The 23870-nt window shown below is 49.9% G+C and overlaps 1 protein-coding gene across 4 annotated transcripts in view; it reads left to right on the plus strand.

The window, feature by feature from the left end:
• The window catches only part of RARB (retinoic acid receptor beta), a 445056-nt gene that overhangs the window by 413149 nt on the left and 8037 nt on the right, over positions 1 to 23870 (plus strand). For all 4 annotated transcript variants that reach the window (XM_007465489.1, XM_007465492.1, XM_007465490.1 and 1 more), the window contains exon 5: positions 6264 to 6440. In XM_007465489.1, the coding sequence (XP_007465551.1) occupies positions 6264 to 6440 (177 nt within the window). The remainder of the gene's footprint in view (positions 1 to 6263; positions 6441 to 23870) is intronic.

Genomic DNA, 23870 nt, shown 5'->3' on the forward strand with positions numbered 1-23870 from the left:
TCAGCAGGTGTGGGCGGGAGCTGCTCCCAGGCTCCCAGGTGCTGCTGGGCTGCAGACCACACTCTGTCCCGAGTAGCAAAGGCTCCAAGCGTACTTCGAGTAGTGAGGCCCAGGACGATTTTCTGGGCCCCCAGGCCCTGGTGTCAGGGACAAGGAGAGACGCTGGCCAGTCTGTGAAGCTGCTGACCTGGCCTGCTGTTGACTCAGCGGACGAGTCCCTGTTGTGCACAGGGGCGCCACCCAGCCCATAGCGGACACAGGACGGGGCGGCACCGAAAGCCTTGAGATCGGCCTGCAAGGGAAGGCAGGCCCGGAGACCTGGGTGGCGGGTGACGCCGTGAGTCAGGAGCAGGGGTGCTAGGAATGGATGTGGTTTAAATCCTGCTCTGCCGCCAACCAGCCGTGCGACCGTCTGCACGTTACTTCACTTCCCTCAGCCCCGTTTTTGAATTTCAGTCAGAAGTGGTGGAGAGAAGTCGACAGTTTGTGATCAGGAGTCTTTATTGTTACAGTCATCATTATTACAGCCAGTACTCACTGAGCGTTTCCTCCGTACCACGGGCCGCGCTACGTACTCTCGCTGTGTGAATTCTTTTACTCCTTACGGAGGCAACGCGAGGCGGGCGCAGCGCCCCGTATGACAGAGGAATAAGTCACTTTCCCCACGCCCCGTAGCCAGCGGGTGTCTTTGGACGTGGGCAGTCTGATTCCGGGGCAGCTCTTCTAACCCCACATGGCACACCGTGTCTCAGGAGGGTGGGTGACAAGGCAGGGTGGAGACGGGGGACACCAGGCGTCTAGCTAGGAGGACGGGGCTGTTACCCAGGGATAAATCAACTTTCCCTCCAGAAGACAGAGTAAAAGAGAACAGTCCCAGCAGGAAGGGCTTCCTGGAGGTGGAAACTTGTAAGCCAGGTCCCGCAGTGAGAGACAACCCGTGGGGTCATTTGCTGCCCTCCAGGGGCCCCGGCCCTCTTCCCCGGGTTGGGGTGTCAGGGTGGCCTCGTCCGTGCCCCAGACTCTGCCTCACCTGGTCACCAGGTGAAGTGGCCGCCACTCTGGTCTGGAGGAGGGCAGGGCAAACACAATTACACACGCCCTGGTGCGGCCTGGGACCAAAGCGCCCTCTCAGGACCGTCGTCCCTCTGCGGGTCAGCACAGCCAGGGACTCCGGTCAGCCTCTCAGGGCCCTTCCCCACCTTGCCTCCCCCAGGCCTCCTGGCGGAATCCGACAGCCTCTCCTTCTGGATTCTCTTTGTGCCCGAGGTCTGATTTCACCTGCTTCCAGGCCGGTGGGGCCGCTGCCCCGCCTCTGTCAGGGCCCTGCCGGCATCCCGCATCCCCGTGGCTCATCCTGCAGCCCCACGACGCTACCTCGAGGCTTTTTGCGCCTGTGGGGCAGCGTGCTTCACACGGGGCGGGGGGGCGGGGTCGACACTCCTGGGAGCAGCCGCGGCCCGACGGCTCCCAAAGCTGTCCAACAAGGTGGAGCCCGGTGCCCACGGCCCTTCCCTAGTCCTCTCCCAGTGCTTCCCAGGACCTCTGCCCACATAAGCTGCTCGCATTGGAATCCTAGTCTCAGGGTCTGCTCCCAGCCCCAGGCAGGGGCTTCCCCGAGAGCCACCAGCGCCCCTTCCCTGCCCCCTTGGTCCCCAGTGAGGGCCCTTAGTCCTAAGCGCTTTGCAGGGGCTTTCTGCGCCTCTTTGGATCCAGCAGGGAAAGTGGCCGTACCCTTCCCGTCTCCAGGGGACAGACGATCCCTAACCACGGGGCGGCCTGACGCCCTGCAGGCGCTGCTGCTTCCTCCAGCCCTTCTCTCTGTGCACAGATCTAGCTCTGTTTTTATTGTAAGCAACTCGCAGTCCTTTCGGGAAGTAGGCGCAGGTGTAAATAAAGAGCAGCAGCCATGACGCATCCTTTGCAGGCACGTGGCCATGGGGCGAGCGCTTTCCATAAGGAGCTTGTCAACGGGCAGCTGCTTCCACTGCGAGGGGACTTCGGTGCCTTTGCCCGGCTGGCATCCCTGTCAGGTGGCTTTGGAATAAATGGGCAGGGAGGAATTAGAAAGGCAGCTAGCTGCCCGCCTACAGATCGTTGAAAGAGTAGCTCCTTTTTCTTCCTGATTAGGGTCGATTTGGGACCCTGGTCAGGACCCAGAAACGGGAGGGGAGGATAGGAAGCTGGCACCCACCCTCCACGCCTGGGCCTGGACAGGCTGCTCACCTGCAGGCTCAGCGCTGGGCTCTTTGGCGAGGCTTCTGACCAGTGACCTTCCTGAAAAGCAAGGGAGCAAGGGGGGACTCTGGGGACCAGGGTGGGGCTATGGACGATCCACTCTCCAAAGAGTACACAGCCCAGCTCTGGGGGTGTTTGCTCTGCTCCGTCGGCGACCGTGACCCTGGCATCCAGGCTTTAGGGCTTCCTAGGCCCAGGTTCACATCTTGCCTGTGCTGCTTGGGAGCTCCATGACCTTGGCGTCGTCGCTGGAGCCCAGCTCATCATCTGTGTAACGGGAGTCGGAGCTGTGACTCCCTCGTGGGGCTGCCGGGGAGGGTCGATGAGGAAAGCATACTGGCGCGCCCTGTACTGTTTCTGGCCCAGAGACATACAGAACGGACAGGTGTCCTCCTCCTGACTCTGTATGAATGCTTTGCCATTTCTTGGAGCCACATGCCCAGTCCTGGCAGCGTTAAGTGTAGCCAGGACAGCAAGGCAGTCTCCCGGGGGCACGGCCCAGCCTGGGCTGTCTGCTCCCGCTTCCCGCCATGTGCGGCTGTGCACCCCCTCACAGGCCCTGCGGGACACGGGCTGCCCTCCAAGGGCTCAGGAGGTGGGGCTGTAGAGATGTGAGGAGCCCTTAATCCACCCAAAGGATCACGAAGCCACCCCGAATCTAGCATGTGGAACGCTGGACACCCTCCATCTTGCAGCTGGTTCCCCCAGCCCACACCCTGCCCTCCACCAAGGCCCCTGCATTCTGAGACCACCTGGCTGTCCAGAGGGGCCCCTCCAGCTCCTGTCCTGGCCCAGGCATCTTGGGGGCGGGGAGGGGTCCAGGAGCACCCCTGAAGCATTAGCTTCAGGGAAGTCCTGCACCGTCTCCCTCACTTCTACCCAGACATCCAGGAAACACTTGGGGGCCCTCAGAGCCCTGCCCCTGCCCCATCCCTGTCTCTGCCCCTCAGTGGCAGGGCGGTTGCCACATGGTTAGAAGCGTCCAGGTCTCAGTACCACATGGCGTGTGTGTTGGGGCCTCTGTGTGTCGTCTTCCTGCGGATGGACGTGCCCAGCTGGCAGTTGGCGTGTGTCTGTGGACCGCGGACGCCGGCCCGCACATCATGTCCTTGTCCTGGCGATGCCAAGAATCTTTCAGCCTCTGGGGTTTCTCACCAGGGGACAGGCTTCCAGAGACAAAGTTCAGGCCGTGCGGTGCCCCGAGAGGGTGGGCCCAGGGCCGCAGCAGAAGCTGCCTCTGTGCTGGCCGGTGGGCACTGACGCAGCTGCCAGGTGAGGGTGTCCCGAGAACTAGAGGGAGTTCATCATAAAGCGCTCAGAACAGGGCCTGGCTCCTGGTGAGCCCCGGAGGAGGGCTTGTTCCAGGAGAAGCATGCCCAGTGGAGAAGTGGGCCGTGGACGCCGGGAGCATTCTACAGGTGGAGCTTGAAAGGACATCAGCTTCTCAGGACGGTCGCGGGGGCAGAGACTCTGGACCCGGGCCCCCGGTGTTCCAGCCACCCCTGGGAACCTTAGCTGCTCGTTCCTTTTAAGACTTTCTGCATTTCCTCCTTGGCTGAAAAGGACAAGCAGCCCTGGCCGAAGCACTGTAGTGCCTGCAGCTGCCACAGACGGGCTTAAAGACACCACGATTCCACCTCCATTTACGGGCCTCGTTCTGAAAGTAGCCAGTCAGAGAAGCAGCAGAGAAGCGCACGGCAGCGGGAAGAGGTCCGTTTGCTTGACCAAAATGGCCCTTTAACTGGATCTCGTGGTGGGGTTGGGCTTCGCCGCTGCTCGGGGGGGCCCGGGGGGCAGCGGCTGCCTCTGCCCCTCTGCTGTAGTCCCACTCCCCTGAGCTGCCGGCGAGGCCCCTCCCAGCCTGAGCCTTTCCCTTTCTCCCCCTCCCCTGGTTTCGGGATCGGCCCCCACCCAGGGCCCCCCTAACCGCCTTCACTCCCCCCAGATGGGCCGAGCTCTGCACTGTCTGCGCTGGAGGATAGCGTATAAGCCATTAAGCTCATGCCGTGTGAGTCCAGCAACCGGAACGATAAGTCGCCAGGTTATTCTGTGTTTTCTCAACTGCCTCTTCCCTTCGGTTTGCATGGTGGTGAGTTAGATTCACATGCCGTTAAGACGGCTGTGCATTACTTTTAATAGAAGGATGGCGGGCCCGGTGCGTGATGAAGTCTCCTCGTACGAGGCTGATGGAGGCTATGTTCACACGTGCTGGGCCGGGCAGTGGATGGGCGCTGCTGTGACGTGACTTCCTGCTGTCCACTCACCTCTGTGCCCCTCCCCTCCCGCGTCATCTTCCCACAAACCAGGCGAGCCGACGATTATGTTGAATTACAGACGCAGTGGCCACACGCTTGGGCTCAAGCTCCTCCGGGTGCACTGTGTCCCCAGGTCCTTGGGGACGGATGGGGTGAAGTGACGGGCAGGACGCTGGCCCTTCCCGCAGGAGCACCAGGGGGCAGCCAGCCTCCACCTGTTTTAGGGCCTCTGTGCCACCCCATATGCAAACTTCCCTTTCAGCTTCCCTGCCAACCTTAAAAACACAGGTCAGGGCTTCCCTGGTGGCGCAGTGGTTGCGAGTCCGCCTGCCGATGCAGGGGACGCGGGTTCGTGCCCCGGTCCGGGAAGATCCCACGTGCCGCGGAGCGGCTGGGCCCGTGAGCCATGGCCGCTGAGCCTGCGCGTCCGGAGCCTGTGCTCCGCAACGGGAGAGGCCACGACAGTGAGAGGCCCGCGTACCGCAAAAAAACAAAAACAAGAAAAACACAGCTCATTTTATAGACTCCGTGGATATGTCCCTAGGTATCAGGGGCCCAAGCGCCAGCCTCGACCTTGCCAGTTGCTACACGTCTGGCACCCCCCGGGGCCGCCAGAGGTCCCAGCCCAGGGCAGCCTCGTCCCCGCGTGGTGGTTGCCCTGAGACATCCTACACGAGCGTGGACTAATGGAAGCCTCATTCACTGACTCATTCACTCAACAAACGTTTTGAGCCCCTGCTGTATACCGGGCGCTGTTGGACACCGAGGACGCGGCAGTGACAGTGAGGCAGGAAGTAAACGAGAGTGTGCGTCGGGGGCTGCGGGCTGGGACCGCGGAGCAGGTGTGGGGTCCACAGAGTCGTCGGGCGGGGGCTCAGGTTTGCCCAGCGGGAAGGAATGAGGGGCATGTCTGCGGGCAGAGCAGGCCGGGGGGAGGGGCGCGCCCGCTTGTGCGGGACAGCAGGGCCCTGTGGAGCTGGGGGAGACGCGAGAGAGCCGGCCAGCCTTGCAGGCCGCGGAGAGGACTTTGCCTTTCCGTCTGAGTGAGGTGAGAGTTCACTGCTGATTTTGAGCAGCACAGTGACTTGCTCTGACTTGTGTTTTTGAAGGATCCCTTTATTCCTCTGGTAAAAGAACAGAGCATGCGGAGGTCAGGGTAGAGTGAGGGCGACCCGTGAGGAGCTGTGGCAGTAATCCAGGTGGGAGGCGTTGGTGGCCGTGGAGGCGGGCCCCCTTCTCTACGTCGTGACCGTTCTTTGGGTGGAGAACGTGAAGCTCTCACACCTAAACCATCTCAAGCTGTAACTGAACGTTAGTTAGAATTCTTCCTGTTGCAGGTGATAGAAACCAAACTCAAACGGACTTAGACTAAAAAATAAAATCCTGGTGTGGGTCAGGCATGGTTGGATCCAGCATCTCAGGAAGGACCTCTCTTCCCACGGTTCGTCTCGGCTCTCCTGAGGTGGCAGAGCCACTAGTCCATCCAGGTTACAAGTAGTGGCTCCTCCCCCCGTTTGCTTCATTTACTAGCCGGAGTGATCGCTGACCAGAGGTTCCCGCATCTGTTAGTTGATTATCCAGCGGCACAGGGTTGAGATTTTGAGCATTTTAAAAAAATGACGCTAAGCTAAAAAAGGTCGACTCTCCCCCACCTTCCGGAGGCCCCCTGTGAAGAGTGAATTGTCAGCACCTTCGATGGGAAACGTGTTCGGTCCCCTGCCTTCCACTTGGCTTCCCACAACTACCCCTGACGGTGTTTTCTCTCCTTCGTAGAATTCCAGTGCCGACCATCGAGTCCGACTGGATCTGGGCCTCTGGGACAAGTTCAGTGAACTGGCTACCAAGTGCATTATTAAGATCGTGGAGTTTGCTAAGCGTCTGCCAGGCTTCACCGGCTTGACCATCGCAGACCAGATCACCCTGCTGAAGGCGGCCTGTTTGGACATCCTGGTATGTGGCCTGGGCCCGCCGTCGGGGGGCAGGGAGGAGGACTGGAGGCGCCCTGGATCCCTGGCCTCTGCTTCTGCTGCCCGATAGCCAGAGGCATCCCCGGAGCTGGACAGAAGCTGCGTATTCTCTCCCCAGTGTGGGCGCCCCTCTGCCTGGCCTGGGAAAGGGCCCCAAAGCCCTTCAGTGCCACACTGTGGCTCCAGGGCCCCGGAGGGATGAGGCCAGGCCCGGCCTCTGCAGGCCTCGGCCCCAGTGCCAGTGTCGTCGGGCAGGGAAGCACTAGAGGTGGCAGGGGCGTGTCCCGCCTGGGGAAGTGTGTGCTGGGCCTCTGGAGGATGTGGGGGCAGCCCCCAGGGATGCATTACAACGTAGGGAAGGTAAGATGAGCTTTGGAGGTGCTTTAAAAGCATAGGTTTTTCTTTTTATTACGTCTTTCATAGCTTTGGGTATAAACAGTTCTGCAAAGCAAATACAGTAACTGTAATTAGACACATGCACACACGCCTCTCACAGTCCCTCTCGGGAGGGGAGGGGCTCAGGATGGGGCAGTTGTGCAGGAAGCTCGAATGTTTGTGTGTCTTTTCACCGGGAGCCGGATCTTAGGAGGAGTGGTAATGGTTACTCTGTAACCTACAGGGGCCGGGGGTCACGAGAGTATCTATGATATTTTCCTTCTCATGAAATCAGAGGGTCTTGGATGGACCTAGGAACATTCAGAAAAAATGAAACATCAGAGCAGCATTAATCTGTCACATACCGGGACTGCCCTGGTGGTCCGGTGGTTAGGACTCTGTGCTTCCACTGCAGGGGGCACGGGTTCCATCCCTACTCGGGGAGCTAAGATCCTGCAAGCCACACGGCCAAAAAACCCAAAATCTGTCACATACCCACACGCTGTCGAGTTTGCAAACCTCAGCTCATCTGAGCCACACGTGACAGAGCGGGCGGGGGGTGAGACCCGGCCCGTTTTACAGGAGGAGCTGCAGACTAGGTGAGTCACCTGAGTGCTGGGTCGCACGCCAGTGGCGTGAGAGCCATTGCAGCTCTGAGGCCCTAGAAGCACAGCGGGGGCTGGGCCTGGGGACAGAGCCTGCCCGGCCCCCAGGGTGCCTGTGGGTCACGATGTAGGGATGAGTTCTGGGAGCAGTGAACAACGGGGCGCTGGTGTGGCCTCACGAGTGCCAAGCGCGAGGCGCTCGGCCCAGTTTCACCTGAGCCGCTGGACGCTGCCACGCGGCGGCACCACCACCAGGGGGTCCTGACCCCGTGCCGCGTGGCCACTACGGGGCCTGGGACCTCCCGACGCTCTGGCTTTGGCCTGTGCCTGCTTCTTGGTCCTCCTTTTGTCTGCTTGCCAGGTGGCGGCCGTTTGTGATTCCCTCCCCTGCCGCCCTTCGGGAGAGGACGGGTGAGAGGATGCTCTGAGGTGCTCGGGATGGGGAGGGCCTTGTTGCCACAGTGGCAGGTGCTCCGGGGTCAGGGCCCCAGCCGGGCCCCAGCAGCCGTCTCGCCGCATCTCACACTGACTGGGAGCCCGGCGGCTCTTCTCCCTTTGCCCTCGGGGCACTTGGCAAGGACAGGAGCCACCTTCCGTGGCCCCTCCTGGCCTCGGTGTGCCCGTGTGTAAGATAGGAATGCGAGTCAACCAGGGGAGGCCCTTCTGCGGGCTCACGCGGCCCTGGCGGAGCGTGGATCAGGTGGGGGGCTCGGCAGCGAAAGCAGGGCACGCAGGGCGGGGTCCAGGCTCTGGGCCGGCAGTCGGGAGACCTTTCCACCGCTCCCACTGGCCTCTCGGGGTGCAGTGTGGGGTTGGCGTGCAGAGGGGAGAAGCCCTGGTGGGGGCAGGGCAGGATCTCCAGTCAGATGAGACAGGCAGAAGGAATAATTATTTGGCCCCAGACAAGTTCATGCCCCAAAATTTCTAGCAAAGGCACAGGATCCTGCAAAACACACAGCGTCAAAGAGCATCTCTTGAGTGAGGATATCAACTGGCTGACGGTAGAGGCGGCTTCTCAGCGAAGCCACTGGCGTGTGGCGGGAGTGGGCCCGCGAGGCGCAAGGATGGGCACACCCGGGCTGCAGCTGTTCTCAGCCCCTAGGAAGGAGAGTCCCGGGGCACCAGGCCTGGCCACGTGCTGCCCCCGTGGCCACCAGCGCCTGTGCTGTGTCTCCTGCAGGACAGGCCGAGGAGGCCTGGGTGGGGGCGGGTCTGGTTGACAGTCCCGAGGGGTCCGCCCGCCCTCCCCTCCGCTATCCACCCACGCCTCGCTCCTGGCCGCGCAGCGCTGACTGCCCTGCCTGGTTTCCAGCACCATCTGTGGCTCTGGGGCCCCGCTAGGGAGGGCTGTTCCTGCATGAACCTGTGCCCCCAGGGACTCAGTGGAGACAGGACCCCGGCCTGAGAGGGGCCAGCTCTGCCCTCGGAGGCCCAGCCGCCTGTGCCGTTGCAGGATCCAGGGTCCCTGTGAGAAAAGCCACAGCCTGCCGGCCTCAGGGTACTGAGCGGTCCCTGCGAGGTGGGCGTGCTGGGACCGGACTCCCGGGCTCACACCCTGGCTCTGCCCCTCCGAGCAGCCCCGCTGAAGTGGGTGTGACAGTAGCTCCTCCCCAGTAAGGGACAACGGATGGGGTTAGTGCACGGGAAGCACTTGGCTCAGTACCTGGCACTTAGGAAGAGCTCCTTTACCATAGCCGTCATTCTCCTTACCACCACCATCATCGCCGCTAAGCCCAGAGCGTCTCTGTGCACGTTCACGGACACGCGTGTCTGCACGTGTAGGTGTGTACACAGACGCCCACACGCCACTGTCTGGAGCTGTGCTGGAGTGCAGCCGGTCTGAGTGCTGTGGTGTTAAAGGAAGTACGTGGTTTCAGACTTTGTGTTTAATGATACGAAATATCTCCTTGATGATTCTTTATGTTCTTAAAACAGTAGGTTGGATCTGTTAGGTTAACTAAAATATATTATTAATTTTTTTTTGATTTTTTATTTTATATTGGAGTACAGTTGATTTACCATGTGTTACTCTCAGGTGTACAGCAAAGTGAGTCAGTTATACATATACATCTATCCACTCCTTCTCAGAGTCTTTTCCCATACAGGTCCTTACGGAGTATGGAGTAGAGTTGCCTGTGCTATACACTAGGTCCTTGTTGATTATCTGTTTTATATATAGTAGTGTGTATATGTCAGTCCCAAACTCCTACTAATTTATCCTTTCCCCCACCTTTCCCCTTTGGTAACCATAAGTTTGTTATCGAAGTCTGTGAGTCTTGTTTCTGTTTTGTAAATAGGTTCATTTGTATCATTTTTTTTAGATTCCATATATAAGTGATATCGTATGATACTTGTCTTTTTCTGTGTGACTTGCTTCATTTAGTAAGTATAGTCTATAATCTCTAGGTGCATCATGTTGCTGCAAATGGCATTATTTCATTCCTTTTTCTGCGGAGTAATATTCTGTTGTATGTATGTACCACATCTTCTTTATCCATTCCTCTGTCGATGGACATTTAGGTTGTTTCCATGTGTTGGCTATTGTAAATGGTGCTGCTGTGAACACGGGGGCACATGCATCTTTTTGAACGATAGTTTTCTGAGGATATATACCTAGGAGTGGGGTTGCTGGATCATATGGGCAGCTCTATTTTTAGTTTTTTAAGGAACCTCCATACTGTTCTCCATAGTGGCTGTATCAGTTTACATTCCCACCAACAGTGCAAGAGGGTTCCCTTTTCTCCACACCCTCTCCAGCATTTATTGTTTGTAGACTTTTTGATGATGGCCATTCTGACCGGTGTCAGATGATACCTCATGGTAATTTGATATGCATTTCTCTAATAATTAGCAATGTTGAGCATCTTTTCTTGTGCTTTTTGGCCATCTGTATGTCTTTTTGAAGAAATATCTATTTAGGTTTTCTCATTTTTTTATTCTGTTGTTTTTTTGATATTGAGCTGCATGCGCTGTTTGTATATTTTGCAGATTAACCCCTTGTCGGTCACTTTGATTGCAAATATTTTCTCCCATTCTGTGGGAGAAAATGGGTTTTTTTCTTTTGTTTATGGTTTCCTTTGCTGTGCAAAAGCTTTTAAATTTAGTTAGGTCCCATTTGTTTATTTTTGGTTTTATTTTCATTACACTAGGAAGTGGATCCAAAAAGATATTGCTGTCCAAGCATTTCTTCCAAGCGTGTTCTTCCTATGTTTTCCTCTAAGAGTTTTATAGTATCTGGTCTTACATTTAGGTCTTTAATCCATTTTGAGTTTATTTTTGTGTATGGGGTTAGGGAGTGTTCTAATTTCATTCTTTGACTGTAGCTGTTCAGTTTTCCCAGCACCACTTATTGAAGAGACTGTCTTTTCTCCATCATATGGTCTTGCCTTCTTTGTCATAGATTAATTGACCATAGGAGCATGGGTTGATTTCTGTGCTTTCTATCCTGTTCCATTGATCTATATTGCTGTTTTTGTGCCAGTACCGTATTGTCTTGATTACTGTAGCTTTGTAGTACAGTCTGAGGACAGGGAGCCTGATTCTTCCAGCTCCATTTTTCTTTCTCAGGATTGCTTTGGCCATTCGGGGTCTTATGTGTTTCCAAACAAATTTTAAGATTTTGTTGTTTTTGTTGTAGTTCTGTGAAACATGTCATTGGTAATTTAATAGCGATTGGGTTGAATCTGTAGATTGCCTTGGGTAGTATATTCATTTTGACAATATTGATTCTTCCAATCCAAGAACATGGTGTATCTTTCCACCTGTTCGTGTCATCTTCAGTTTTGTTCATCTGTGTCTTATAGTTTTCAGGGTACAGATCTTTTGCCTCCTTAGGTAGGTTTATTCCTAGGTATTTTATTCTTTTTTATTGCAACGATAAGTGGGATTGTTTCCTTAATTTCTATTTCTGATCTTCCATTCTTAAGAAATGCAAGAGATTTCTGTGTATTAATTTTGTATCCTGCAACTTTACCAGATTCACTGACGGGCTCTAGGAGTTTTCTGGTAACCTCTTTAGGATTTTTTATATTTAGTATCATGTCATCAGCAAACAGTGACGGTTTAACTTTCTTTTCCAATGTGGATTCCTTTTATTTCTTTTTCTTCTCTGATAACCATGGCTAGGACTTCCAAAACTGTCTTGAATAAAAGTGGCGAGAGTGGACGGCCTTGTCTTGTTCCTGATCTTAGAGGAAATGCTGTCAACTTTTCACCACTGAGAGTGATGTTTGCTGTGGTTTTGTCATATATGACCTTTATTATGTTGAGGTAGGCTCCCTCTCTGCCCACTTTCTGGAGAGTTTTTATCATAAATGAGTGTTGACTTTTTTTTTTTTTTTTTGAAATTTGATGTGTCTATTTTTTTTTAACATCTTTATTGGGGTATAATTGCCTTACAATGGTGTGTTAGTTTCTGCTTTATAACAAAGTGACTCAGTTATACATATACAGATGTTCCCATATCTCTTCCCTCTTGCGCCTCCCTCCCTCCCACCCTCCCTATCCCACCCCTCCAGGCGGTCACAAAGCACGAAGCTGATCTCCCTGTGCTATGCGGCTGCTTCCCACTAGCTATCTACCTTACGTTTGGTAGTGTATATATGTCCATGCCTCTCTCTCGCTTTGTCACAGCTCACCCTTCCCCCTCCCCATATCCTCAAGTCCGTTCTCTAGTAGGTCTGTGTCTTTATTCCTGTCTTACCCCTAGGTTCTTCATGACATTTTTTTTTCTTAAATTCCATATATATGTGTTAGCATACGGTATTTGTCTTTCTCTTTCTGACTTACTTCACTCTGTATGACAGACTCTAGATCTATCCACCTCATTACAAATAGCTCAATTTCGTTTCTTTTTATGGCTGAGTAATATTCCATTGTATATATGTGCCACATCTTCTTTATCCATTCATCCGACGACGGGCACTTAGGTTGTTTCCATCTCCGGGCTATTGTAAATAGAGCTGCAATGAACATTTTGGTACATGACTCTTTCTGAATTCTGGTTTCCTCAGGGTATATACCTAGTAGTGGGATTGCTGGGTCATATGGTAGTTCTATTTGTAGTTTTTTAAGGAACCTCCATACTGTTCTCCATAGTGGCTGAACCAATTCACATTCCCACCAGCAGTGCAAGAGTGTTCCCTTTTCTCCACACCCTCTCCAGCATTTATTGTTTCTAGATTTTTTGATGATGGCCATTCTGACTGGTGTGAGATGATATCTCATTGTAGTTTTGATTTGCATTTCTCTAATGATTAATGATGTTGAGCATTCTTTCATGTGTTTGTTGGCAGTCTGTATATCTTCTTTGGAGAAATGTCTATTTAGGTCTTCTGCCCATTTTTGGATTGGGTTGTTTATTTTTTTGTTATTGAGCTGCATGAGCTGCCTGTAAATTTTAGAGATTAATCCTTTGTCAGTTGATTCATTTGCAAATATTTTCTCCCATTCTGAGGGCTGTCTTTTGGTCTTGTTTATGGTTTCCTTTGCTGTGCAAAAGCTTTGAAGTTTCATTAGGTCCCATTTGTTTATTTTTGTTTTTATCTCCATTACTCTAGGAGATGGGTCAAGAAGGATCTTGCTGTGATTTATGTCATAGAGTGTTCTGCCTATGTTTTCCTCTAAGAGTTTGATAGTTTCTGGCCTTACATTTAGGTCTTTAATCCATTTTGAGCTTATTTTTGTGTATGGTGTTAGGGAGTGATCTAATCTCATACTTTTACATGTACCTGTCCAGTTTTCCCAGCACCACTTATTGAAGGGGCTGTCCTTTCTCCACTGTATATTCCTGCCACCTTTATCAAAGATAAGGTGACCATATGTGCATGGGTTTATCTCTGGGCTTTCTATCCTATTCCATTGATCTATCTTTCTGTTTTTGTGCCAGTACCATACTGTCTTGATTACTGTAGCTTTGTAGTATAGTCTGAAGTCAGGCAGCCTGATTCCTCCAGCTCCATTTTTTGTTCTCAAGATTGCTTTGGCTATTCGGGGTCTTTTGTGTTTCCATACAAATTGTGAAATTTTTTGTTCTAGTTCTGTGAAAAATGCCAGTGGTAGTTTGATAGGGATTGCATTGAATCTATAGATTGCTTTGGGGAGTAGAGTCATTTTCACAATGTTGATTCTTCCAATCCAAGAACATGGTATATCTCTCCATCTGTTTGTATCATCTTTAATTTCTTTCATCAGTGTCTTATAATTTTCTGCATACAGGTCTTTTGTCTCCTTAGGTAGGTTTATTCCTAGATATTTTATTCTTTTTGTTGCAATGGTAAATGGGAGTGTTTTCTTGATTTCACTTTCAGATTTTTCATCGTTAGTATATAGGAATGCCAGAGATTTCTGTGCATTAATTTTGTATCCTGCTACTTTACCAAATTCATTGATTAGCTCTAGTAGTTTTCTGGTAGCATCTTTAGGATTCTCTATGTATAGTATCATGTCATCTGCAAACAGTGACAGCTTTACTTCTTCTTTTCCGATTTGGATTCCTTTTATTTCCTTTTCTTCTCTGATTGCTGTGGCTAAAACTTCCAAAACTATGTTGAATAAGAGTGGTGAGAGTGGGCAACCTTGTCTTGTTCCTGACCTTAGTGGAAATGCTTTCAGTTTTTCGCCATTGAGGATGATGTTGGCTGTGGGCTTGTCATATACGGCCTTTATTATATTGAGGAAAGTTCCCTCTACACCTACTTTCTGCAGGGTTTTTATCATAAATGGGTGTTGAATTTTGTCAAAAGCTTTCTCTGCATCTATTGAGATGATCATATGGTTTTTCTCCTTCAATTTGTTAATATGGTTAATCACATTGATAGATTTGCGTATATTGAAGAATCCTTGCATTCCTGGAATAAACCCCACTTGATCATGGTGTATGATCCTTTTAATGTGCTGTTGGATTCTGTTTGCTAGTATTTTGTTGAGGATTTTTGCATCTATGTTCATCAGTGATATTGGCCTGTAGTTTTCTTTCTTTGTGACATCCTTGTCTGGTTTTGGTATCAAGGTGATGGTGGCCTCGTAGAATGAGTTTGGGAGTGTTCCTCCCTCTGCTATATTTTGGAAGAGTTTGAGAAGAATAGGTGTTAGCTCTTCTCTAAATGTTTGATAGAATTCGCCTGTGAAGCCATCTGGTCCTGGGCTTTTGTTTGTTGGAAGATTTTTAATCACAGTTTCAATTTCAGTGTTTGTGATTGGTCTGTTCATATTTTCTATTTCTTCCTGATTCAGTCTTGGCAGTTTGTGCATTTCTAAGAATTTGTCCATTTCTTCCAGATTGTCCATTTTATTGGCATAGAGTTGCTTGTAGTAATCCCTCATGATTTTTTTTATTTCTGCAGTGTCAGTTGTTACTTCTCCTTTTTCATTTCTGATTCTATTGATTTGAGTCTTCTCCCTTTTTTTCTTGATGAGTCTGGCTAATGGTTTATCTATTTTGTTTATCTTCTCAAAGAACCAGCTTTTAGTTTTATTGATCTTTGCTATTGTTTCCTTCATTTCTTTTTCATTTATTTCTGATCTGATTTTTATGATTTCTTTCCTTCTGCTAACTCTGGGGTTTTTTTGTTCTTCTTTCTCTGTTGCTTTAGGTGCAAGTTTAGGTTGTTTATTTGAGATATTTCCTGTTTCTTGAGGTAGGCTTGTATTGCTATAAACTTCCCTCTTAGAACTGCTTTTGCTACATCCCATAGGTTTGGGATCGTCATGTCTCCATTGTCATTTGTTTCTGGGTATTTTTTTTATTTCCTCTTTGATTTCTTAAGTGATCACTTCGTTATTAAGTAGTGTATTGTTTAGCCTCCATGTGTTTGTAATTTTTACAGATCTTTTCCTGTAATTGATATCTAGTCTCATAGCGTTGTGGTCGGAAAAGATACTTGATACAATTTCAATTTTCTTAAATTTACCAAGGCTTGATTTGTGACCCAAGATATGATCTATCCTGGAGAATGTTCCATGAGCACTTGAGAAAAATGTGTATTCTGTTGTTTTTGGATGGAGTGTCCTATAAATATCAATTAAGTCCATCCTGTTTAATGTATCATTTAAAGCTTGTGTTTCCTTATTTATTTTCATTTTGGATGATCTGTCCATTGGTGAAAGTGGGGTGTTGAAGTCCCCTACTATGAATGTGTTACTGTCGATTTCCCCTTTTATGGCTGCTAGTTTTTGCCTTATGTATTGAGGTGCTCCTGTGTTGGGTGCATAGATATTTAAAATTGTTATATCTTCTTCTTGGATCGATCCCCTGATCATTATGTAGTGTCCTTCTTTGTCTCTTCTAGTAGTCTTTATTTTAAAGTCTGTTTTGTCTGATACGAGAATTGCTACTCCAGCTTTCTTTTGGTTTCCATTTACATGGAATATCTTTCTCCATCCCCTTACTTTCAGTCTGTATGTGTCTCTAGGTCTGAAGTGGGTCTCTTGTACACAGCATATATATGGGTCTTGCTTTTGTATCCATTCAGCCAATCTGTGTCTTTTGGTGGGAGCATTTAGTCCATTTACATTTAAGGTAATTATCGATATGTATGTTCCTATTCCCATTTTCTAAATTGTTTTGGGTTTGTTATTTTAGGTCTTTTTCCTTCTCTTGTGTTTCTTGCCTAGAGAAGTTCCTTTAGCATTTGTTGTAAAGCTGGTTTGGTGGTTCTGAACTCTCTCAGCTTTTGCTTGTCTGTAAAGGTTTTAATTTCTCCATCAAATCTGAATGAGATCCTTGCTGGGTAGAGTAATCTTGGTTGCAGGTTTTTCTCCTTCATCACTTTAAATATGTCCTGCCAGTCCCCTCTGGCTTGCAGAGCTTCTGCTGAAAGATCAGCTGTTAACCTTATGGGGATTCCCTTGTGTGTTATTTGTTGTTTTTCCCTTGCTGCTTTTAATATGCTTTCTTTGTATTTAGTTTTTGACAGTTTGATTAATATGTGTCGTGGCGTATTTCTCCTTGGTTTTATCCTGTATGGGACTCTCTGTGCTTCCTGGACTTGATAAATTACTTCCTTTCCCGTATTAGGGAAGTTTTCAATGATAATCTCTTCAAATATTTTCTCAGTCCCTTTTTCTCTTCTTCTTCTGGAAGCCCTATAATTTGAATGTTGGTGCGCTTGATGTTGTCCCAGAGGTCCCTGAGACTGTCCTCAGTTCTTTTCATTCTTTTTTCTTTATTCTGCTCTGCGGTAGTTATTTCCACTCTTATATCTTCCAGGTCACTTATCCGTTCTTCTGCCTCAGTTATTCTGCTATTGATCCCTTCTAGAGTATTTTTCATTGCATTTATTGTGTGGTGTTCATCGTTGCTTGTTTCATCTTTAGTTCTTCTAGGTCCTTGTTAAATGTTTCTTGCATTTTGTCCATTCTATTTCCAAGATTTTGGATCATCTCTACTGTCATTACTCTGAATTCTTTTTCAGGTAGACTGCCTATTTCCTCTTCATTTGTTTGGTCTGGTGGGTTTTTACCTTGCTCCTTCATCTGCGGTCTGTTTCTCTGTCTTCTCATTTTGCTTAACTTACTGTGCTTGGGGTCTCCTTTTTGCAGACTGCAGGTTTGTAGTTCCCGTTGTTTTTGGTGTCTGTCCCCAGTGGCTAAGGTTGGTTCAGTGGGTTGTGTAGGCTTCCTGGTGGAGGGGACTAGTGCCTGTGTTCTGGTGGACGAGGCTGGATCTTGTCTCTCTGGTGGGCAGGTCCACGTCTGGTGGTGTGTTTTGGGGTGTCTGTGGACTTATTATGATGTTAGACAGCCTCTCTGCTAATGGGTGGGGTTGTGTTCCTGTCTTGCTAGTTGCCTGGCATAGGGTGTCCAGCACTGTAGCTTGCTGGTCGTTAAGTGAAGCTGGCTGCTGGTGTTGAGATGGAGATCTCTGGGAGATTTTCGCCATTTGATATTATGTGGAGCTGGGAGGTCTCTTTTGGACCAGTGTCCTGAAGTTGGCTCTCCCACCTCAGAGGCACAGCACTGACTCCTGGCTGCAGCACCAAGAGCCTTTCATCCACATGGCTCAGAATAAAAGGGAGAAAAAGTAGAGAGAAAGAATTAGTAGAAGTAGGAAGGAAGGAAGGAAGAAAGAAAGAAAGGAGGGAGGGAGGGACGGTGGGAGGAAGGCAGGAAGGAAGGAGGGAAGGAAGGAAAAAAGAACGAAGGAAGATAAAGTAAGATAAAATATAATAAAGTTATTAAAATAAAATAATAAGAGGAAAAAAACGGACGGATAGGACCCTAGGACAAATGGTGGAAGCAAAGCTATACAGACAAAATCTCACACAGAAGCATACACATACACACTCACAAAAAGAGGAAAAGGGGAAAAAATCATAAATCTTGCTCTGAACGTCCACCTCCTTAATTTGGGATGATTCGTTGTCTATTCATGTATTCCACAGATGCAGGGTACATCTAGTTGATTGTGGAGCTTTAATCCACTGCTCCTGGGGCTGTTGGGAGAAATTTCCCTTTCTCTTCTTTGTTCTCACAGCTCCCAGGGGCTCGGCTTTGGATTTGGCCCTGCCTCTGCGTGTAGGTCGCCGGAGGGCGTCTGTTCTTTGCTCAGACAGGATGGGGTTGGGGTTAAAGCTGATTCGGGGACTCTGGCTCACTCATGCCGGGGGAGAGGGCGGGGCACGGAGTTGGGGGCGGGCCTGCGGCGGCAGAGGCCACGTGACATTGCACCAGCCTGAGGCGCGCCGTGCGTTCTCCCGGGAGAGTTGTCCCTGGATCCCGGAACCCTGGCAGTGGTGGGCTGCACAGGCTCCCCGGAAGCGGGGTGTGGATAGTGACCTGTGCTCGCACACAGGCTTCTTCGTGGCGGCAGCAGTGGCCTTAGCGTCTCGCGCCCGTCTCTGGGGTCCGCGCTGTTAGCAGCGGCTCGCGCCAGTCTCTGGAGCTCCTTTAAGCAGCGCTCTTAATCCCCTCTCCTCGTGCACCAGGAAACAAAGAGGGAAGAAAAAGTCTCTTGCCTCTTTGGCAGCTCCAGACTTTTCCCCGGACTCCCTCCCGGCTAGCCGTGGCGCACTAACCCCCTGCGGGCTGTGCTCACGCCGCCAACCCCAGTCCTCTCCCTGCGATCCGACCGAAGCCCGGGCCTCAGCTCCCAGCCCCGCCCGCCCCAGCAGGTGAGCAGACAAGCCTCTCGGGCTGGTGAGTGCCAGTCGGCACCCATCTTCTGTGCTGGAATCTCCCCGCTTTGCCCTCCGCACCCCTGTTGCTGAGCTCTCCTCAGTGGCTCCGAAGCTTCCCCCCTCCGCCACCCGCAGTCTCTGCCCGCGAAGGGGCTTCCTAGTGTGTGGAAACCTTTCCTCCTTCACGGCTCCCTCCCACTGGTGCAGGTCCCGTCCCTATTCTTTTGTCTCTGTTTTTTCTTTTTCCCTGTCCAGGTACGTGGGGGGTTTCTTGCCTTTTGGGAGGTCTGAGGTCTTCTGCCAGCGTTCAGTAGGTGTTCTGTAGGAGTTGTTCCACGTGTAGATGTATTTGTGGTGTATCTGTGGGGAGGAAGGTGATCTCCGCGTCTTACTCTTCCGCCATCTTCCCCTCGTCTCCGGTGTTGACTTTTGTCAAAAGCTTTTTCTGCATCTGTTAAGATGATCATATGGATTTTATTCTTCAGTTTGTTAATATGGTGTATCACACTGATTGATTTGTGGATAGTGAAGAATCCTTGCATCCTTGGGATAAATCCCACGTGATCATGGTGTATGGTTTGCTAGTATTTTGTTGAGGATTTTTGCATCTATGTTTATCAGTGATGCTGGCCTGTAATTTTCTTCTTTTGGTGGTATCATTTTCTGGTTTTGGTAACAGGGTGATGGTGGCCTCATAGAATGAGTTGGAGAGTGTTCCTTCCTCTGCAATTTTTGGAACAGTTTCAGAAGGGTAGGTGTTAACTCTGCTCTGAATGTTTGGTAGAATTCACTGTGCAGCTATCTGATCCTGGACTTTTGTTTGTTGGGAGTTTTTTAATCAGTTTCAATTTCAGTACTTTTGATTGGTCTGTTCATATTTTCTATTTCTTCCTGGTTCAGTGTTGGGAGATTGAACCTTTCTAAGAATTTGTCCATTTCTTCCAGGTTCTCCACTTTATTGGCATACAGTTGGTTTGCAGTAGTCTCTTATGATCCTTTGTATTTCTGTGGTGTCCGTTGTAACTTCTCCTTTTTCATTTCTAATTTTATTGATTTGAACCCTCTCCGTTTTTGATGAGACTGGCTATAGGTTTATCAGTTTTGTTTTATCTTTTCAGATAACCAGCTTTTAGCTGCCCTGATCTTTTCTATTGTTTTCTTCATCTCTATTTCATTTATTTCTGCTCTGATCTTTATGATTTCTTTTCATCTGCTGACTTTGGGTTTTGTTTGTTCTTTATTTGCTCTAATTGCTTTAGCTGTAGGGTTAAGTTTTCATTTGAAGTTTTTCTTATTTCCTGAGGTAAGATTGTATTGCTATAAAATTCCCTCTTAGAACTGCTTTTGTTGCATCCCATAGGTTTTGGATTGTTGTGCTTTTGTTTTCATTTGTCTCTAGATATTTTTGATTTTCTCTTTCATTTCTTCAGTGATCCATTGGTTGTTTAATAGCATATTGTTTAGTCGCTATGTGTTTGTGGTTTTTACAGTTCTTTTTCTTGGAGTTGGTTTCTAATCTCATAGCATTGTGCTCGGAAAAGATGCTTTATACAATTTCAGTTATCTTCAATTCACCGAGGCTTGCTTTGTGGCCAAGCATGTGGTCAGTCCTGGAGAATGTTCCATGTGCACATGAGAAAAATGTGTATTCTGCTGCTTTTGGATGGAATGCTTTCTAAATATCAATTAAGTCCATCTGGTCTAATGTGTCATTTAAGGCCTGTGTTTCCTTATTGCTCTTCTGTCTAGATGATCTGTCCATTGCTGAAACTGGGGTGTTAAGGTCTCCCTTTATTATTGTGTTACTGTCAATTTCTCCTTTTATGGCTGTTAGCCTTATATATTGAGGTGCTCTTATGTTTGGCGCACATATATTTACAATTGTTATATCATCTTCTTGGATTGATCCCTTGATCATTACATAGTGTCCTTTTTTGTCTCTTGTAACATTCTATTTTTTAATATAAATTTATTTATTTTATTTATTTTTGGCTGCATTGGGTCTTCGTTGTTGCGCGCAGGCTTTCTCTAGTTGTGGCGAGCAGGGGCTACTCTTCATTGTGGTGTGCCAGCTTCTCATTGCAGTGGCTTTGTCTTGTTGCAGAGCACAGGCTCTAGGTGCACGGGCTTCAGTAGTTGCAGCAGGTGAGTTAGTAGTTGTGGCTTGCGGGCTCTAGAGTGCAAGCTCAGTAGTTGTGGCGCACGGGCTTAGTTGCTCCGTGGCATGTGGGATCTTCCCAGACCAGGGCTCAAACCCATGTCCCCTGCATCGGCAGGCGGACTCTCAACCACTGCGCCACCAGGGAAGCCCGTAAAGTATTCTTGATTGTAGGTTTTTCCCTTTCATCACTTTAAATATATCGTGCCCCACCCCTGCCCCCCTTGTGGCCTGCACAGTTTCTGCTGCAAAGTCAGGTGATAACCTTATGGGGATTCCCTTGTATGTTATTTGTTGTTTTTCCCTTGTTGCTTTTAATATTTTCTCTTTCTCTTTAATTTTTGTCAGCTTGATTAGTATGTGTCTCGGTGTGTTCCTCCTTGGGTTTATCCTGCCTGGGACTCTGTGCTTCCTGGACTTGAGTGAATGTTTCCTTTCTCATGTTAGGGAAGTTTTCAGGTATTACCTCTTCAGATATTTTTTCAGGCTCTTCTCTCTCTCTTCTCCTTCTGAGACCCCTATAATGTGAATGTTGGCACATTTAAAGTTGTCCCAGAGGTCACTTAGACTGTCTTCATTTCTTTGCATTCTTTTTTCTGTTCCATGGCAGTGATTTCCACCATTCTGTCTTCCAGGTCACTTATTCATTCTTCTGCTTCAGTTATTCTGGTATTGGTTCATCTTAGTGTATTTTTCATTTCAGTATTGTACTGTTCATCTTTGTTTTTTAAATTTTCTGGTTCTTCGTAAACATTTCTTGTATCTCACCAGTCTGTGTCTCCATTTTTTTTTTTTATTTTTTTTTTTTGCGGTACGCGGGCCTCTCACTGTTGTGGCCTCTCCCGTTGTGGAGCACAGGCTCCGGACGCGCAGGCTCAGCGGCCATGGGCCACAGGCCCAGCTGCTCTGCGGCATGTGGGATCTTCCCAGACCGGGGCACGAACCTGTGTCCCCTGCATCGGCAGGTGGACTCTCAACCACTGCGCCACCAGGGAAGCCCTGTGTCTCCATTTTTTTTCTGAGATCTTGGATCATCTTTTCCGTCATTACTCTGAATTCTTTTTCAGGAAGATTGGCTATCTCTACCTCACTTAGTTGTTCTTCTGGGGGTTTATCTTGTTCCCTCGTCTGGGACATATTCCTCTGCCATCTCATTTTGTCTAACTTTCTGTGTTTGTTCTCTGTTTCTCAGGCTGCAGGATAGTAGTTCCTCCTGCTTCTAGTGTCTGCCCCCCTGGTGGGTAAGGTTTGTCCAGGGGCTTGTGCAGGCTTCCTGGTGGGAGGGACTGGTGCCTGCACTCTGGTGGGCAGGGCCGTGTCAAGGGGCATGTCTAGAGGCGTGTGTGGGCTTAGGCAGCCTATCTGCTGATGGGTGGGGCTTTGTTCCTGTTTTGCTTGTTGTTTGGCCTGAGGCGTCCCAGCACTGGAGCCTGCAGGCTGTTGGGTGGGGCCAGGTCTCTGCCAAAATGGCGGCCTCCAGGAGAGCTCACACTGATGAATATTCCCAGTACCTCTGTCACCAGTGTCCTTTTCCCCACATTGAGCCACACCCAGCCCCCTCCTCCCCGAGAGACCCTCCAAAACCTGCAGGTAGGTCTGGCCCAGGCTCTTATGGAGGCACTGCTTTGCCCTGGGTCCCAGTGCACACATGAAGCCTTGTGTGCGCCCTCCAGGAGCAGATTCTCTGTTTCCCCCAGTCCTGTGGAGCTCCTGTGCTCAAGCCCTGCTGGCCTTCAAAGCCAAATGCTCTGGGGGCTCCTCCTGATGCGAGACCCCCAGGCTGGGGAGCCTGACATGGGGCTCAGAAGCCTCAGTCCTCTGAGAGAACCTCTGCGATATAATTATTTTCCAGTTTGTGTGTCGCCCTGCCCCCAGCATTCTCGTTGTGGCTTCTTCTGTCTCTGGGTGTAAAATACCTTTTTTTGGTAGTTTCCAGTCTGTTTGGTCAATGGGTTTGTAACTGGTTGTTCAGCAGTTAGTTGTGATTTTGGAGTTTTCGTGAGAGGAGGTGAGCTCAGGTCCTTCTACTCCACCATCTTGTCTCCAGCCAGCTCCTAAATAACTGCTCAGGCACGGGGGGCAGGCGGGGAGCCGCAGGGCCAAGCCAGTGGCCAGGAACCCGGGCTCTAGCAGTGTACTTATTATTAAATTTAAGTCAGCATACTTCGCGTAACATTTAGGCAGTGGCTCCCTGAGCAGTGATCTCAGAAGCCGCACAGCGAGGAGACTTGTGCTCCCAGCACATGGGTTTCCTTCTCAGGAATGGCAGGCTGGTGGCACGTCCCCTGGGGAGACACTTTGTTCCCATGTGGTCATCATTGCAGGTTCACATACTGCCAGGGAAGACGGCCAGGCACAGCTCTGTGTATGTATTTGTTATTATTATGGCACATCAGCATTCGCACAAGCACTGGAGGATAAACAGTCAAATCAGATCAGGACCTGCCCCCAAATTGCCAAACACAATTAGTAAAGAGAACAAGATCGGTGAGCAACTGGAGTTTTCTCCTTTGCTGAAACATTTAGAAATCCCTGGATTTTGTAAGCCCGTTTCAGGGGATTTCCTTAATAACTGGATAAGTATTAATTCATCACCTGCTGTGTGGACCACCCTGCCTTAGGTGCCAAGGAAACAGCAAGGGGCAGGACAGATAAAGAGCAGTGTCCTACTAGAAGCTCATCTCCTGGGGGAAGGTAAAGCAGGGCGAGGGGTCGGTTGTGGAATATCACACAGCAATGAAAAAGGTGCCTGCCCTACGAGCCAGCACGGGAAATCTCCCAGCCACCACGTGGAGGGAACAGAAGCCAGACTAGACTGCGATTCCATTCACCCAAAGTTCAAATTCAGGCGGAACTAATTGATAGGAACAGAAGTCAAGATAATGGTGCCTCTTGGGGAAGAGGGTTCATCAGGAAAGGCCAAGGGTGCCTGTGGACGCCAGAACCGTGGGTGCCGTGATCTGGTGGTGCTCACGCAGGCGCCCACTTGGGGAATGCATCCGGCTGTGTGTGCGTCAGGCTGTGCACACGCCCCACAGCAAGTATGTTGTGTTAGTGACCTATTGCCGTGTAGCAGGCTGCCCCAAACTGAGCCACTTAAAACAAGTGTTACTCAGTCCCTGCTGGCCACGAGCTGGGTGGGTCTGCCAGGGGCTTTC

Source organism: Lipotes vexillifer, unplaced genomic scaffold (assembly GCF_000442215.2).
Source record: "Lipotes vexillifer unplaced genomic scaffold, Lipotes_vexillifer_v1.1 scaffold385, whole genome shotgun sequence".
NCBI lineage: Eukaryota > Metazoa > Chordata > Mammalia > Artiodactyla > Lipotidae > Lipotes > Lipotes vexillifer.